The sequence below is a fragment of the Polypterus senegalus genome, unplaced genomic scaffold, assembly GCF_016835505.1.
Source record: "Polypterus senegalus isolate Bchr_013 unplaced genomic scaffold, ASM1683550v1 scaffold_5122, whole genome shotgun sequence".
Classification (NCBI taxonomy): Eukaryota; Metazoa; Chordata; class Cladistia; order Polypteriformes; family Polypteridae; genus Polypterus; species Polypterus senegalus.
The window spans coordinates 774-18,851 of NW_024381373.1; the positions used below are offsets into that span (position 1 = coordinate 774).

General features: G+C 48.8%; 1 protein-coding gene across 1 annotated transcript; it reads left to right on the forward strand.

Annotated features, from left to right (window-relative positions):
• The first annotated feature begins 1,945 nt into the window (after positions 1 to 1,945).
• dhx58 (DEXH (Asp-Glu-X-His) box polypeptide 58) lies at positions 1,946 to 15,531 on the forward strand. Its single transcript, XM_039742841.1, has 13 exons — positions 1,946 to 2,129; positions 5,837 to 6,017; positions 6,109 to 6,313; positions 6,601 to 6,800; positions 7,535 to 7,651; positions 7,879 to 8,005; positions 8,404 to 8,595; positions 8,742 to 8,998; positions 11,495 to 11,644; positions 11,724 to 11,885; positions 11,971 to 12,161; positions 12,266 to 12,359; positions 14,379 to 15,531. The coding sequence occupies exons 2-13, from the start codon at positions 5,850 to 5,852 to the stop codon at positions 14,562 to 14,564; spliced, it is 2,049 nt and encodes a 682-aa protein (XP_039598775.1). The 5' UTR covers positions 1,946 to 2,129; positions 5,837 to 5,849; the 3' UTR covers positions 14,565 to 15,531.
• The last annotated feature ends 2,547 nt before the right edge of the window (positions 15,532 to 18,078 follow it).

The following is an 18,078-nucleotide window of genomic DNA, read 5'->3' on the forward strand; positions in this document are numbered from 1 at the left end:
GAAGCAACTATATAATAGAGACGGATACAAAAACTTCAATATCACTGTATAATAGATAGATGGATAGGGAAGGCACTATATAATAGAGAGAGCTCTGTACAATACATAAATAGGGATGGTACTATATAATAGATGGGTAGTTAGATAAGGAAGGCACTATGTAACAGAGAGATGTATAGATAGGTAGGAAGGTCACTATATAATTGGGAGTGATTGATAGCGAGAGAAGCAACTATTAAATAGACAGAGGGAGAGAGAGATGGATACATAAGCTTGTCACTATTTAATAGATGGATGGATAGAGAAAGCACTATATAATAAACAAAGCAGATGGATAGATAGGGAAGGTACCTTATAATGGATGGAGAAGACACTAACAGAGTGATGTATAGATAGGAAAGTCACTATATAATGGGTAGGTAGGTAGGTAGGAAAGGCAATATATAATAGAGAGGGAAGCAACTATGTAACTGAGAGATGCATACATAGACTTGAATGTCACAATATAATAGATTGATGGATAGGGAGGGCACTACAGGGGGTTCTCGGGTTACAACGTCTCGACATACAACGTTTCGAGTTTACAACACTCACTCCCATAAAAACTTAAAAAAAAAATTGAGATGTGAGCAAGAATAAACGTAAGGAGTTTTTTTTTTTTACACTCATTTTTTCTGTTACTACAGTACAGTGTACAGTACAGTATATTTATGTCCTTTTCCTTTTTCTGTGGCTTAGTTGTGTTTTTATGTTCTAGATTATGATTTTGCAAATGTGTTAGGATAGGTAAATGACTTCAGCTAGGGTGTGTTTCGACTTACACCAAAATTCGGGTTACATCACTGTTGTGGGAACGGAACTGAGTCGTAACCCAAGGACCCCCTGTATATAATAGGAAGAGAAAGATAGATCCTAAAATCTAATTAAATTTGATATTCATCATATTCATAGTAGTAGAGAAGTTTTATTGAATCCTCATGTCCACACAAGGAGGCATCAGGTGGGCATTGTGTCACAAGTCAGGCCCCCTGTGTCTCAGCACTCTTCTTAATGACCAATAGGATTGAAGCAGAGTTGGACCCAATGCGTCTCTGGGGTTGGGAGCTTCTAAAATACAATTTGGAGTGGGTACTCGTGCATTTTCATACCTATTGATGGTGGGCATTGTGACCAGAATGGAAGGCCCTGTATTGTCGAACTTAATAATAACCACTAGGATAAGGACAAATCTGCACCTCGTGAGAGTCTCTGGGGGCTTCCTAAATTTAAAATTAGTAGTGTCACAGCATCCTCCTCTTCTAAACCTGCTTATCCAGAGCAGTGTCAGGCCAGATGGAGTCACAGTAAGCATTGGGCACATCTGGCCAGGGTGCCAAACCATCACTTGGGCACTGTGACCAAAGTGCCATAAATGTTAGGATTAAAAGTAAGATGGCCTTCCAAAATGCCCAAGAATATTGGGGTACATAGTGGCTGATGTGTTTCTCACTAGAGCCTGGTATGACAGTTTAAATGTGCACTGTTTATTAAGAATGTCAACTGCTATTCCAGTTAACTACCCAAGATGGCTTGGTGGCACAGCAGTTAAGGGATTCTAGCACATTGTGGACCTGGGCTTCCTGCCTGTGGAGCTCGCATGTTCTCCCAGATCACAGGTCACATTACCTAGTGTCTCCATAAACTGACCCAGTACAAGAGTGACTCTGATGGGTCTGGCCTCCCTTCCAGGATTGGCTCTTGTATGTTGCACCAATTTTTTTCCCAAATAAGTGCCTTTGTGTAAACCTGTCTAGTAATGCCAGTCCATTGTGGGCACCTCACAAATTTAGAGTAATTAAGGTGTGCAAGGAGCCTGAAGAATCGGGACACACCTTGACCCCACTGAGACTGTGCGTCATCACTATAGTGCCACCCCCAAGTAATAACACAGCTGAATAGATAAGACAATAAGACTGGCATCTGAAAGTGGGCATCACAGTACACACCATGTGACTTACAGGCGAGGCGGAGCTTCCACTTGGATTTGAATATTAAGAGCCGAGCACCGTAGAGCTAAAGGAGACTTTGCCAGGAGAGGAGGAGCAGCAGCAGGACACTGAGAGGAGGACAGCTTGTGTGTCATCGAGCAGGTAAGTCACATGCTTTGTGACATCAATTATTCTGATAGATGAATGAATATTATACTGTATATGCACATGATTAGAAATAATGAAAATAGTTCCCTAAGGATTTTACACCAGTTGCTCTCCCGTACTTTTTTTATGGAGACCTTCAAGAGTCTGGTAGCTGTGACCCCAGCTTACGGACCCTCTACAGGTGTGGAGGATGTTCTGATTTATACTCTCGGCAAAGCTCACTCCCAAAGCTGGCATTGTGGTCATCGATTTCTCCAACGACTGCAAAGATTCATACCAGTGATATTTTTATAACGAAAATGAGAACTAAAAATATTATTTTTCGTTTTACAAGAACGAGAGCTGAAATTAAGGCAAACAGAGAAACCAAAACTAAATAAAAGTAAAAATTAGTGATATTTGAACGAACTAAAACGAGAACGAAAATTGAGTAAAACGAAAAAAATAGCAATAGCATTTTCGTTCAGTCTGGTCTAATCCTGCAGAGGGGTTGTTTGTTGGTCGCCCTGAGCATTCAGTTACGTTGCGCTGCTTACTATGCGGTGACCTTGCGCCACGTGACCACAGTGAGCCCAAGTCACAACTTCCGTAAAGGACCACGGGTTTGTATGTTGCGCACATTTGGTTCTGCGGGTTGAAGCAGCAAACACGTGTGGTTGACGATGGCGAGTTTTACACAGATGTTTGAAAGTAACGTGTGGATATACTTTAATTACAGCGCAGATGATGATAAAAGCAAAAGTAGCGTGTGAGAAGAAGAAAAGAGGCTCGGAGTTTCAGTGCAGGGCCAGCTGGATCAGTGCTTAGTGGAAGTCGAGCACTTCTCTGGCTCCATGACTGCACTTCATACAGGGATGTGCGGTCACAACTGTCATCATGAAAAGTAAAATAATAATAATAATAAATCAAAGTCATCCTGACGATCTGGATCTGCATAATTTGATCTGGACCGCCCTGTAATTAGTCTAATGCAGAAAAAAAAAAAACGCTTTCTAAGTTTCTGACGCCTGCGCAGTACACAGTATGTCTGACGCAATAGTTTCATATCGTGAGGAGTTCAAGAACAATTAACTGTGGAGCGACTGCCGTTGTTCTAACGAAACATCCATCCATCCATCCTCTTTCGCTTATCCAAGGTCGGGTCGCGGGGGCAGCAGCTTAAGCAGAGAAGCCCAGACTTCCCTCTCCCTGGCCACTTCTTCCAGCTCTTCCGGGAGAATCCCAAGGCGTTCCCAGGCCAGCCGGGAGACATAGTCGCTCCAGCGTGTCGTGGGTCTTACCCGGGGTCTCCTCCCGGTTGGACGTGCCTGGAACACCTCACCAGGGAGGCGTCCAGGAGGCATCCTGATCAGATGCCCGAGCCACCTCATCTGACTCCTCTCGATGCGGAGAAGTAGCGGCTCTACTCTGAGCCCCTCCTGGATGACTGAGCTTCTCACCCTATCCTTAAGGGAAAGCCCAGACACCCTGCGAAGGAAACTCATTTCAGCCGCTTGTATTCGCGATCTCGTTCTTTCGGTCACTACCCATAGCTCATGACCATAGGTGAGGGTAGGAGCGTAGATCGACTGGTAAATTGAGAGCTTTGCCTTACGGCTCAGCTCCTTTTTCACCACGACAGACTGATGCAGAGCCCGCATCACTGTGGATGCCGCACCGATCCGCCTGTCAATCTCACGATCCATTCTTCCCTCACTCGTGAACAAGACCCCGAGATACTTGAACTCCTCCACTTGGGGCAGGATCCCCCCCCACCCCAACCCTGAGAGGGCACTCCACCCTTTTCCTGCTGAGGACCATGGTCTCGGATTTGGAGGTGCTGATTCTCATCCCAGCCGCTTCACACTCAGCTGCGAACCGCTCCAGAGAGAGCTGAAGATCACGGCCTGATGAAGCAAACAGGACAACATCATCTGCAAAAAGCAGTGACCCAATCCTGAGTTCACCAAACCGGACCCCTTCAACACCCTGGCTGCGCCTAGAAATTCTGTCCATAAAAGTTATGAACAGAATCGGTGACAAAGGGCAGCCCTGGCGGAGTCCAACTCCCACTGGAAACGGGCTCGACTTACTGCCGGCAATGCGGACCAAGCTCTGACACCGGTTGTACAGGGACTGAACAGCTCTTATCAGGGGGTCCGGTACCCCATACTCCCGGAGCACCGCCCACAGGATTCCCCGAGGGACACGGTCGAACGCCTTTTCCAAGTCCACCAAGCACATGTAGACTGGTTGGGCAAACTCCCATGCACCCTCCAGGATCCTGCTAAGGGTGTAGAGCTGGTCCACTGTTCGGTGTGACGAAAACCACCATCTCCGGCGGGTCCTTCTTAACCAGCCTGCTCGTTTGCTGGTGCCCTCTCTTTTGTGATGTTACTGGCTTGGCACACGACACACTGATTGATGGTAATGGGACATGTAAAGGGTGTCACTACCCACATTAAAGGAGCACAGGTTCCTAAGGAAAGAGAACCTGCTCTAACGTTACTCAGCCTGTCACTAAAGTGGACCCCAAAGTACTGGTAGGAGTGCATCCACGTCCTGAAAGGAGACCAGACATGGAGACTCTCTGGTGCTGTGAAAGTCGATCACCAGTTCTTTGGTTTTGCTGATGTTGAGTTGCAGAGAGTTCTCAAAGTTCTCCCCCTGACTCCAATCCCCCTTATCAGTACCCCCCTAATAAGTGCAGAATGGCCTTCGAGTGACCTGACCTGCTGTTACAGTTATGGTCTGAGGTGTACAGGGTGAACTGACAAGCAGGCGGGCCCGTTCCTTGTGGTGCTCACACAGTCCTTGAGTCTCACAAACTGTGGTTATCTGGTCCATCATCAGGACCCCACAGGCTCGTCCACCTGCGTATCTCTGAGTGGACTCCTCAACAGGGATGGCTGGATGGTGTTGAAGGCACTGGAGAAATCCAAAACAACAGAATCCTCCCAGTGTGGCCAGCTTTGTCCAGTAGACAGATCATTGCATCGTCCACTTCAGGCTTTGTCCGATTGGAAAACTACAGTGGGCCCAGGTGGTCTTCCTTGAGAGGACCAGCCACTCAAACATCTGGTCTAGAGCCACTGATCTCTAAGTCATTAGGTTGATTACCTGATCCACAGAAGCCAAATTTTTTTTTTTAAGGCTCAAGGGTGGTCGGTCGGAGATGGTGGTGTGTAACACTGGGGCACCTCAGGGAACTGGCCTGCCCCCCGGCCCCTTCTTGTTTGCCCTCTACACACCAGACTTCCAGTATAATACTAGATCTTGACATCCTAGGCTACAGTAATAATGGAGAGGGGTCAGAGTACAGGGGGCCAGTGGAGGACCATCTCAACATCACCAAGACATAAGAGTTGGTGGTGGACTTCCAGCAAGTTAAGCAGCCTCTGAGCCCAGTCCTCATCCATGTGGAGGGCATGAAAGTGGCACAGAACTCCCTTAGGGTCCATTATGAACAGCAAACTGGACAGGCCTGATGGCACAATGGCGCAATATTAGAAGGTCCAGAGATGACCTTACTTCCTAACAAGACTCTGGTCTCTTGATGTGTGCAGCAAACTGCTGGAAATGTTTGATTGATCAATTGTAGCATGTGTGTTTGATCTAAGCGGTGGTCTTTTGGGGACGCAGGTTATGTTCGGGTGACGCAGAACGCCTGAGCGGACTTGTCCCCCCAAACATGGGGGTGTTACGTCATTTCTCTTGTTCAGTTACAGCCCCGAGATGAATCTGTACAAGTACCAGCAGGAAGTGATCCAGCCAGCGCTGGAGGGCAGGAACATCATCATCTGGCTGCCAACGGGCGGAGGGAAGACGAGGGCCGCCGTCTATGTGGCGAAGCATCACTTGGAGACGAAACCACTGGCCAAGGTGGCTGTGCTGGTCAACAAGGTGCGTCCACCATTCATTTCACTCCATCACGGGCAACGTCCTCGGTCAAGTCTCCCCGCTCAATCACTCCTCTCTGTAACCCAACCATTAGGTCCACCTGGTCGACCAGCACTACAACAAAGAGTTCAGCCCATTCCTCTCCAAGAACTACAGTATCGCCCACGTCAGCGGGGACAGCGAGGAGAAGGAGTTCTTCGCCAAGGTCGTGCAGGACAGCGACATCATCATCTGCACGGCACAGATCCTTGAGAACGCCCTCAAGAACCCCGATGAGATGAAGCACGTGGAGCTCACAGGCGAGTCGAGGATTCCCATCTTGGTCCTCACCCGGTCATTACACTTCCTGTTGGTGCCAATCACAGAGCCAGTCCTGGCCTGGCAATTGTGCAGTAGGCACTTCTGCTTGGCATCAGTTGGACACCCTGCCACCCTAACAACAAGGGATTTCCTCTGTCCCCCATTTGGCTGCCCACCTCACTGTGTGCCCATCTAACAGGATGTTAGTCTATAGAGATTTCTGGGTAGTCAAATTAGGCCATCGGTGGTGAGGACATAGTAATGAGGGTCTCGCTGTTTCCCACAGACTTCACGCTGCTCATCATAGATGAGTGCCACCACACCCACAAGGATGCCGTCTACAACAAGATCATGGAGCGCTACGTGGAGATGAAGCTGCAGCACGGCGGGCCCCTGGTGTCCCTCCCACAAGTGCTGGGTCTCACTGCATCCCCAGGGACTGGCGGCGCCAAGAACGCTAAAGGTGCCAAGGAGCACATCCTACAGGTGGGCAGCCTACTGATCGTGGGAGATGGGAGAACTATTAGAATGCCATGTTTGTTGAACCCACTTTGAGGTTTGGTGGGGCCCCCCCTAATGTCTAAACCTTAAAAGGGGTCTCTATCCCCTGCCTTTCGTGCCAAGGGAGTACCACCCAAAAACATCACAAAGATCTTTTGTGATCCAGTTAAACTGTGCTAATATGTTAAGGGTAGTGTAATGCCATATGTGGGGGCTTCATCCTCACTAAGTGTAAGTTTTTAAATTTTTCAGAACAAAAGACACAGAGAATGTTGATAGGGGGTATGAGGTTAGCATTCCTACTGTTTGCCAGTGATATTCAGCAAATCAATGATCTGAGTGACCCGGCTGGGGTAGAGGTCACCTGCAGTGCCCTCTGGAGACTGGCATAAAGGTCGCATCCACTAAACTTGAACTTGTGTCTACCAATAGGAGTCAGTTTGTGCCCTTCAGACACAGTGCCTCCTAGTGGAGGAATTCAGGAATCCTACAAAACTGGCAGCTAAATCAGAGCTGTGTCTTGGCTCTGGATATAGAACCACAAAGATGCCATCTCCTGGCATAAGAGAGCTAAAAAGCAGCTTGGATGATGCCAGTGTTAGCTACTTGGATTTATAAATTAAGCTTATGGAAAATCCATTAATGATACAGAGCTGTGTACTGTCAGAGGAAAGTTTAGAAGAGGCACAGTTGCAATTTATCTTTGCCATGTGTTGCAGATCTGTGCCAACCTTGATGCCTGGGCAATAATGTCCGTCAAAGAGTATTCTGAGGAGCTGGAGCAGAAAGTCCCGAAGCCAAGAAAGCAGTTAGACATCCCTAAAGACAGACCCCAGGTACGTACTTTCAACAGTTGTTACATGCCAATGCCCCTCCATGGCACCACATCACACCTGCTACTTGGTGCCCCGGTCCCTTTTATTACTAGGTTCTTATCAATTTTGTCTCCTGTACACTCACTGGTTCAGCTTTTCAAGAATGGCACCCCCATGTGGCCAGCCTGGGCAACTGTACCCGCTACAACTTTGCTGATTCTTTTGTTGTGTGTGTGGCATCTGCACAGGACCCCTTTGGAGAGAAGGTTAAGAAGATGATGCGAGCGATTCATGACTTCATGGACTTCGAGGACATCTCTCAAAACTTCGGGACCCAGGACTACGAGCAGGCAGTTGTTCTACTGGAGAAGGAAGGTGAGCACCTAAACGTTTACTAAACAGGCTTCTGTAGGATCCGGACAGTGCGAGTGCCAGGTGCCATGGGGTTTCTGAACTGGCCTACCCCCTTCCCATGCCATGTCTTTTACTACCATCTGCCCTTAGAGCAGTTCTGTGCAGCCAGAGGTGTCACCCACGTGGCACCTGATTGGAGGGATTTGTTTCTCTTGCTCAGGGGGTGGGGTTGGCTGTTTAATTATGCAAATGAGTTGCTGCCACTGCCATCTCCAGGTAAAGCCCATTTTGTCCCAGCCTGTTTTTGTCACCTACTGCAACTCCTTCATTAGCAGGCAGGAGGGTCACCAATGATCAGGATTACCTGGTGGTCTGCAGTCAACTTTATTATGATGTTCAAATCCCGCCTCCTTTTTCAGGAACCATTGATTGTAACCGCCGGGTACGCCACTGTGCCCTTTACCTCCGCAAGTACAATGACGCGCTGCTCATCAACGACGCGGTGCGCATGATCGATGCCTTCAACTTTCTGGACAACTTCCACAGTGGGGAGCGTGCGAGGCATTGGGACCTTGACCAGACTGACCACTTCCTGTTGGAGCTCTTTGAAGGTGAGCACCCCCTACAGGACAGGCGGTTTTATTCTTCTGCCCCAGCCTGTTCAACCTCTTAATGTCCACCATCTGAGCCCTCAAGGCGACTTTGCCGCGTTCTCATACTCGCCGGTGGGCTTTCACACCTTTTCGTGTTTCTGCAGACAAGAAAAGCATATTGAGGACAGTGGCGAACACCCCAGAATATGAAAACCCCAAACTAAACAAACTGGAAAAAACCCTGCTGGAGCAATTTCAGAACTCCACCAAGTCCCGTGGCATCCTGTTTACCAAGACCCGCAGGAGCGCCCATTCCCTCAACGAGTGGGTGAAAACTAACAGGCTGCTGCAAGGCGCGGGGATCAAAGCCTCCATCTTGACCGGAGCTGGCATCAGCAACCAGGCACCTCACATGACCCAGGTAATGAACCTACCATACTTACAGCGCCCCCTAGGGGTTGGTGTCATTTGACATTAAGTTGAGTTTTGGCAGGAAGAGGAGCCCCCTGGTGGACATTCTGCGGAGTAACAACACTTGTTGTATAACTGCCTTATACAGTAATTGGTCCTGCACTGCCCCCTGGTGGTCATTCTGCTTAGTGCTTGGGCTAGTAAATTCAGTTTCAGCAGGAACACCCTAAACTGAGCGAGCATCACTCACTACGCCAGCCATGTGATGCAGGTGATGGACGTGAGGGCAGCTATCCATGTCATCACCCTACATGCAGCGCCCCCTAGAGGCCATTGTAATTGGCGCGACTCTAAACCCTACTTTTCTCATGACTTGGAGCAGCGAGCAACACCCAGCCCTATTTTTTTGACCTCCTGCTTTAGTGACAACACATAATGTCAGACAGACAGTCAGTCATTTGCAAACTCACTTAGTGCTGAAGAGGGTCGTGGGGGGCTTCTGCAGCCTATTCCAACTAGCTATCTAGCCAACTAGATTTAGGATCGCCAATTCACCTAACCCACATGTCTTTGGACAGCGGGTATGAAACCCACACAGACACAGGGAGAACATGCAAACTCCACACCGGACGGTTCTGGGATGTGAACCCGTGCTACCACCATGCCACCCACCACATAATGTCCATCTATCCATTATCCAACCCGCTATATCCTAACTACAGGGTCACGGGGGTCTGTCAGAGCCAATCTTGGCCAACACAGGGCGCAAGGCAGGAAACAAACCCCGGGCAGGGCGTCAATTTAGGATCGCCAAAGCCACTAACCTGCATGTCTTTGGACTGTGGGAGGAAACCCATGCAGAAACGGTGAGAAAATGCAAACTCCACGCAGGAAGCGGACCCAGGTCTCCTTACTGCGAGGCAGCAGCGCTACCACTGTGCCACCCCTACCACATAATGTGAGCTCTGGTATTATGACATGCAGCACTCTCTGGTGGCAGCCTTCAGCAACTAAACTGTCCATGTAATGAAGGTAATGGATATGCCTGCTAGCAAATTTATAACCCCACGCGCAGCGCCCCCAAGAGGCCATTTTGACTGGGTCTTTATCAGTAGCCATCCATTTAGCTGACTCACAACAGCAAGCAGAGCCCCCTGGAAGCCATTCAAGTAAATTACAACACATGAAGTATAGTGAGAATATGGCTTCATAATTTCACCTGCTGCACCTCCTTGATGCTGTCCTTAAACGGGCAGCACCCCCTGGTGGTCATTCTGCTCAGTGCCAGCAATACTAACATAACATATATAATGCAAATAAGTTATTTGTATTTCATTATTTGCCAGATGCCTTTCTCCAAGGTGACTTAGGTGACATACAATTGGTGACATTTCTTTAGTTTTCTTTGCCCTGTTGGAGCACAGGCAGGTGAAGTGTCTTCCTCAGGGTCACACAGTGTCTTCTTAGCAGCAGAATTTGAATCCACAACCTCAAGGTTTGATGTAAAAGTCCTAAGCATTACGCCACACTGCCTGCCAGCAGTTCTGAAATTTCACACACAGCACCCTCCATGGGCAGGCTTCAGTAACTAGACCACTCATATGATGCAGGTCAGAGACTAAGGGTCAACGAGCTACTTTGTACCCTCCACATGCAGCGCCCCCTGGGTTTTTGTATCAATAACCAGATCTCATCAGACAGCAAACAGCCCTTTGAATCCCATAAGTAGCACCCCCTGCTGGTGTTTCCGATTAGAGTTTACTTCACTAACAAAATGCAGAATGCAGAATTAGTGCTGGGTTTCTTAAGTTTGCGCCCCCTGCTGGTCATTCTGATTAGCGTTCACTTAATTAATGCCTTGAATAGCCGACAAAGACAACAAACCAGTCTGTGAGTGTGCATGTGAGCTCCATCTAGTGGCTGGCTGCAGTAACAAGTCATTCACATTCTGCAGTCAACAGACACTGGTGCAGGGTAGCTCCGTAACTCGCATGCAGTGTCCCCTGGAGGACATTGTGACTGGGGTCCACATCAGAAACTTTATATTCAGTAAGTAGGGCCCCCTGGAGGTCACTCTGACTACATACAGCTCCATTATGAGCAAACCACGCGGTAACCTCATGTGTAGCGCCTTCCACAGCCTTTTCTGTCCAGAGTTGGATATTGGCAGCCTGGCCGGCCATATGACACAGCTAGCTGCTTTATGACCCCAACCCAACACGCACACAGAGCACCCCTCTGGCGGTCACTCTGACAGAGATCTTCTCCACTAATTGGACATTTAGTGACTAGACAGATGACACAGCAGGCAGCTTTGTGCTTAACCTGCAGCGCCTCCTCGAGGTGGACCTAACCTGTGTAAGCAGGCCGCTCATTTGATGCACAGGACAGCTGACAGTTTCATGACTTTACATACAACACCCCTGTCCCACTACAGTTGCCACCTGGCTGCCGTTAATTTCATTGCCGAGTACTTAATGTCCATTCTCATCTGTCTCCTGTTCAGTCTCAGCAGGAGGAAGTCATTCGAAGATTCCGCACTGGCGATCTGAACCTTCTGATTTCAACGAGTGTCGCCGAGGAGGGTCTGGATATCCCAGAATGCAATCTGGTCGTTCGGTACGGACTCCTCACCAATGAGATCGCCATGAAGCAGGTGAGGGTGATAGAGTGACATTTGCCCCAAGTGTGCCCTCCAGAACGCCCCCTCTGAGCCCATCTTTCCTGTTCAATAGGCCAAGGGTCGCGCCCGCGCAGAGGACAGCGTCTACTCCGTGGTGGCCAACCAGAACGGGCGCGAGCTGCAGCGCGAGCACACCAACGAGTACTTGGACAAACTGACCGAGGAGGTGGTGGCCGAGATCCAGGGCATGTCCCCGCGGGACTACCGCCTGGAGGTGAGCCGAGCTGCGGTCGCAGGGTGGCGCTGCTGCGCTGGCAGAAGGGGACCTTAACGACACCCACTCTCTTGTCCCTCTACAGATCTTGGAACTACAGAAGAAAGCCATCATGAAGCGCAGGCTGACCGAGGAGAAAGCGGACGCAAAGAGGAACACGCACAACCCGGAGGTCGTCCGGCTCTACTGCAGGCGCTGCTCAACTGCGGTGTGCCACGGCAGCGACATGCGGGTGATCGAGGGCTCGCTGCACGTCAACATCAATCCGGACTTTGAGTGAGTGGACCCTGCAGGCGCGAGGCGCTTTGAACGATGGGCTGCACCGCTAGTAGGGTTCTGATTGGCGACGGCTGACGTCCGCAATTTGGTCTTTATTTTAGGATTTACTTCACTCTGGGCGCGAAAATCACCCTGGAAAAGAAGTTCGAGGACTGGGAGCCGGGCTGTTCCATCAGCTGCAGCACCTGCGGCCAGGTGAGCCACGCACGATCTCCGCCGGTCCGTGAATGATGGGTGGGCGGCGTCGACATTCAGGCACCCAGTTATCCCAGTAATACAATCGGCAGTCAATGGCTTTTCCTGATCGTATATTAAAATAATGGAATTCCTAGTAGACCCCCACGGTAATTAGGGTTTGTGGGGGGAGTCCCGTCACTACTCACCTGTGTCTGAGCGCTGATGGAATATGGGAAAGGCGGTATATAAATAAAGTGTATTATTATTGCTATTCTGTGTTGGCTGGGATTGGCTCCAGCAGACCCCCATGACCCTGTAGTTAGGATATAGCAGGTTGGATAATGGATGTATTATTATTATTATTATTCTGCGACAGAACCGCTATGAAGCTTGTAATTGGAAATGTATACAGCCCACGTGACACTGCACACTTCTGCTTGGGAGGGGACGTCAGGTATGACGACCGCTGGGCTTGTCACTGGATCCTGTCAATTTACACTACGGTATTTGAAATCACTAGTGGATGTCAACTTACACGACTCTGTAACGACTTCCCAGCACACTTTCACACCTCCAAAGCATGAACTCGCCCCCCACCACCTCACCGATCCTATTCTCCCTGATAACCAATAACGTGCTGACTGCGCTGCATGAAGGATTCACAGGTTCAGAGAGTTCAGCCGCAATCTCCGCCCTGCTATAGAAAATAAAACACAAGACATCGGACAGACGAGCTTCTCTTCTGCTTGTGAGGTCCAAAGCCCCCCCTGTACTCCTTATTCCTCATCACTGCATTCTATGGATTGAACTTCCAGATATGCAGTCATTGGTTGTTCGCTCTTAGGCACACAGAGCCCCCCCAAACTACCACTACAGACAACACCAAACCTGTGTGGGTTAGTGGGGGGCAAGTCACAGGCTCACTCGGTACGTCACACTATACGACTAGGGGTCTCCGACTTTCTAAGATTCTGTCAATGAAGGCTGCCACCGACAGTCGCTGGAAAAGTCAATTCACGTGGCAGTCGATATTCTCGAGCTTTACTGTCCAGCAACCCAGTTTTAGCTTCATTAGTTTATTGACGACACCCAAATGGGGGTGCGGGGTCCCCAGCTTAGTAAAACGAGCTCAAGTTCCCTTCTTCCTACACATCACCTGAGTGTTCACTTGCTGCCTAATATAGCCCACCCGACTGGTGACATTGGAACGAGGTAACCAATGTCATTGACGTCACCTGCCTGTGCGCTTCATGTTGTGGCTGACCGGTGTGGGTGATTAATATCGGTAAGCCCCCCTCATCCATTACTCCCCACCCCTGATACTTTTCTCGATTATATACATGATTAATATCGGTAAGCCCCCCTCATCCATTACTCCCCACCCCTGATACTTTTCTCGATTATATACATGATTAATATCGGTAAGCCCCCCTCATCCATTACTCCCCACCCCTGATACTTTTCTCGATTATATACATGATTAATATCGGTAAGCCCCCTGACCTTTCTGTCTCTCATATCCGACATAGCCCCTGATCGATGTTATGCCATGTGTGTAAGACATGCACAGAACTCCGGGGGAGACCCCCTGCTCTTTGATTTTATCTACACATACGACATGCATGTTTTTTCAGTTTTTATACGGGCGGTCTGAGACTAAACTGGTCAGCTGGTTAAGGTCAGCAGGTCTCCAGAATTTAGGGCTCAGCTTTCAAACTGGACCTGCAGTGGACCAGACGCGGAGAGATCAAAGGCTGAACTGGGCGCCTTTACACTTTAAACAAGTCAGCCCACCAGATAGCCTGGACTCGGGTGCAAGGTGGGCTTATGAGGGTCAGACTGGGGACAGAACTTGAGTAGGCGCAGAAGGTCAGAGTGGCAGCCTGTTGTTTTCCCGAGTAGCCCACCTGGCACCCCCCCACCCCAGAAAAGACCAAAGGACATTTTCCTGGTGGCAGATGGGGTGTCGCACAACCCACTGTGGGCATTTTTGGGGTTGGGCTTTGATGTTTGTCTTTCTCTCCTTCCCTCACCCAGGACTGGGGTTACCAGGTGATTTATAAAGCGGTCACTCTGCCTATGCTGTCCATCAAAAACTTTGGCATCGAGACCCCAAGTGGCAATCGCTCTCCTAAAAAATGGAAAGACGTCACCTTCCCCATGGAGGAGTTCGACTACATCGAGTACTGCGCGATGAAGTTTGCAGACTTGGACTTTGACTGAAGCCCATCAGCCAACTCTGCTACCCACCTTTAGTGCTTTGCTTTCTCTTTTTTTTTTCCCCCTCTGGCCAGTCTGGTGGCAAGTCACATCCAAAAGGAGAAATGGCTGGAACGGTGAGGAAGCCATGGGGGACCAGCCAGTGGGTACTGTTAGGCTGGCACTGGCATGTGGTATGGCACAGTGGTTGAGGCTTTGGACTTCAAACTATGAGGTGGTGGGTTCAAATTCCACTAGTGACGCTGTGTGACCCTGAGCAAGACACTTCACCTGGCTGTGCTGCAAATAGAAATGTCACCAATTGTATTATTCAAATGTAAGTCACCTGGGCTAAAAGTATCAGCCTAATAATAATAGGGCACAGGGACCAGCCGGGCACGGGGGCAGTCCAGCTATTGTTAAGATCACCAAGAATCTCCAATTGGACTGACCTGCCCCTCCGCCCATAACTTATTCAGCCTTGAGAATGTACCGTTTAGCAAGCAGCCCTACAAGCACAATCTGTTTATTTATATATTAATTTTCTGCTTCAGCCCATTATAATGGATGGATCAGCACAAGGTGTTTCGGCTTCATATGCTGACTTGCAGTTCCTCAGTCTAAGCCTGGCAGTGAACAGTTTTTTAGTCCTAATACCCGAACTGAAATTCAAAGGGGAGGAGGAAGGCGCTCGTCATTCATAAAGGCTCCGCCTCAGTCAGATCTTCAGCGACGGCAGAACTTTAAAGTCGACTGGCATTTCATTTTCACATAAAAAAAACTTGGGCGCATCTAAATGAATAAATGCAGTTCTGTTTCCTACCACTAGATGGGAGTATAATGCTGCTCTAGAGAGACTAAAACAGTTGAGCCGTCCCACTTTGTGACGCTACTGTCTCTGATTGGACGCTCTTTATGTCAGACTTCGTTGTCTTGCACTTAACTGACTTGACTTAATAAACTGCTGCAGCTCCGCAGCTTTTCCATTTCACTTTGCTTTGGATTTTTTTTTTTTTGTTCCTGTCCGCTCAGATCTTTTTCTTTGTACCAGCAGATCTTTCCCTAGCAGGGACTGCCATTACATATTTTAAAGGGGGTTGGGGGTGATGGGGGGCTGATTGATACATTGTATATACAGTAGTTCCTTTCACACTAAAGTCTATCCCCAGGTTCTTTGAGTTAACAATTCCCTTAAAACATATTGACTCTCCAAAGTCCAGTCAGAGTGATGCCCATGCCAGGTCTGACCATCTTCAGTCTTTCTCCATACTGCCCCTGGTGCTTGTTGTGGTTACAGCACAGTCATTAAGGTGTGTACCTGAGCTCATTTTGGTTAATGTGGAGGTTTAACTCCTACAGGGACGTAGCAGAATCCATTGGTGTGCGCCATGTCAGATGGATTTGCCAACTTTGAAGTTTTGCATCAGCATATCCCTTTGATCGCCACTCAGCAATGAGAGCCACATCTACTTCACGGCGAGAAAATAGCTGGAAGTTGGAGCTAAGATGGCTTGCCTCTCCATGTTGCCCATTTTCAGCCATCTGTGACTAATTTGGCTGAATTCCCTGGCAGTTTTACAAGAAGGGCCAAATCCCCTCAGGTGGTCTTCACTTAACTGTTTGTGCCACCAAATGGGATTCACAAATGTATCAACTTTATTGACATGCAGAAGAAGTGCTGTATTAAGTGGCCACTAGGTGGCAGCATGGATAAGGCTGATGCTGTCAATGCTATGCTGGAGAACTGAGAGCTGGCAGCTCTGATTGGCTGAGTGTGCTGACCTGAACAAGCAGTGAGCTCTGATTGGCTGTACCTGTTCAGGTGTCCCCATCTGCCATAAAGTGAGCTCTGATTGGCTGATGGCTCAATAAGGCCTTTGATTAACTGAACTTAAAGATCTTCAGGGTCTGCAGAGGAGGAAGAGAAAGAAAGTGGCAGCGCCCTCCACAGGCCCACATGTGTATAACCCAGCCCTGCTACTCGGTCTGCACTGGCTGTGTGTCCTGCTTATTATGGGCACTGATCTGAATCATGCCAGGTCTGGGTGGACTTGGTCAGTTCTTGCCAGTCTTGATTTGCTCTGTTTGGTGGTTTTTGTGCCTACAGGTGCTGCTGAACCCCTGACTCTGTCATGGCAGTCCTGGTGCTTGTAAGAACTGACAGGGGGACACTGCCCATGATGCCAGCCCCAGGCATCAGCCAGTCTGATACCCCCGGACTTGTGCCAGGCTCCACCAGAAAGAGGGAGGTCGTCAACGTCGAGTTTGGTGGCCTCGGCTGGTTTGGGCTCAGTGGCACTGGACTGGTCATTCTGAGCCCTGCTGCCCTCACAGCCACTGTGCTGGGCTACTGGATCTGCTGGACTCCGCCGTCCTCATCCCAGTCATACTGTACTGTGGGGGTACTGGGTATACTGGCTGTTGATGTACTGGGATAGTCATTACTGGTTATAGTGGGCTTGATGCACCCGTTCTGAATTTACTGGGTACTGGTGCTGGTGGTGCTGAACCTGTCACTACTGGTTATACTGGCACATGTTGCACTGGCTCTGGTTACACTGGTTCTCTTTGTCCTGAATCTTTCATTACTGGCTATACTGGACATCTCATTGTTATTTCTACTGGGCCAAGCGGTACTGGTTCTACTTCTGGGGGTCTGCCATTACTGGCTCACTCTGTGACCTGCTACACTGGTTCATTTTGTACCCTACCTGGTGTTACTGGTTATACTGGGCCAGGCTGTGCTGGTTCTTGTTGCTCTTCTCTAGTTCTGAATTTACTGGGCTATTCATTACTGGTTATACTGGGCCCAGATGGTACCAGTTCTGGTGTTGCTGAACCTATCATTGCCAGTTGGGTCTGGAGGAAATGGGCATGTGGTTACTGGTTTAACTGGGCCATCATGCACTGTTTCTGTTTGTGTTAAGCCTTTAATTACTGGCTGTACTGGGCCATGCTGTACTGATTCTGTTTGGACTGGACCTGCCATTACTGGTTACACTGGGCTCTGCAGTACTGGTTGAAGAAAGTATGGAACCTTCCACTACTGGTTATACTGGGCCTTCTTGCACTGGGTCCATTTGGACTGAAACTTTCATTACTGGTTATACTGGGCTCTGCTCTCTTAGTTCTTTTTATACTGGACCTGTCATTATGGTTTATACTGGGCCTGATGTACTTGTTCTGAATTTACTGGGCCAGTTATTACTGGTTCCACCAGACCCCTACAATACTGGTCTGCTTATGTTGGGTTTTTCATTACTGGTTATACTGGGCTATACAGTATTGGTTTTATTTCTACTGGACCTGTCATTACTGGTTTTACTGGGTTCCACTGCACTGATTCAGTTTATATTGGAATTGTCACTACTGGTTAGACTGGCCTCTACTGTACTGGTTCTACTTGTGCTGTGTCTTTTATTACTGGTTATACTGGGCCTGACTGTACTGGTTTTGTTTCTACTAGACCTGTCATTACGGGTTATACTGGGCCCTGCTATACTGGTTTTGTTTCTGTGAGCCTTTACTGGTTATACTG

What these genes read in the sequence shown, in the direction of transcription:
- dhx58 (XM_039742841.1), top strand. Translation starts at nt 5,850, where the DNA reads ATGAATCTGTACAAGTACCAGCAGGAAGTGATCCAGCCAGCGCTGGAG. An exon ending in TGTTCTACTGGAGAAGGAAG is followed by an intron (nt 8,006 to 8,403) that starts GTGAGCACCTAA and finishes CTCCTTTTTCAG; the next exon opens with GAACCATTGATTGTAACCGC. An exon ending in ATGAGATCGCCATGAAGCAG is followed by an intron (nt 11,645 to 11,723) that starts GTGAGGGTGATA and finishes CCTGTTCAATAG; the next exon opens with GCCAAGGGTCGCGCCCGCGC.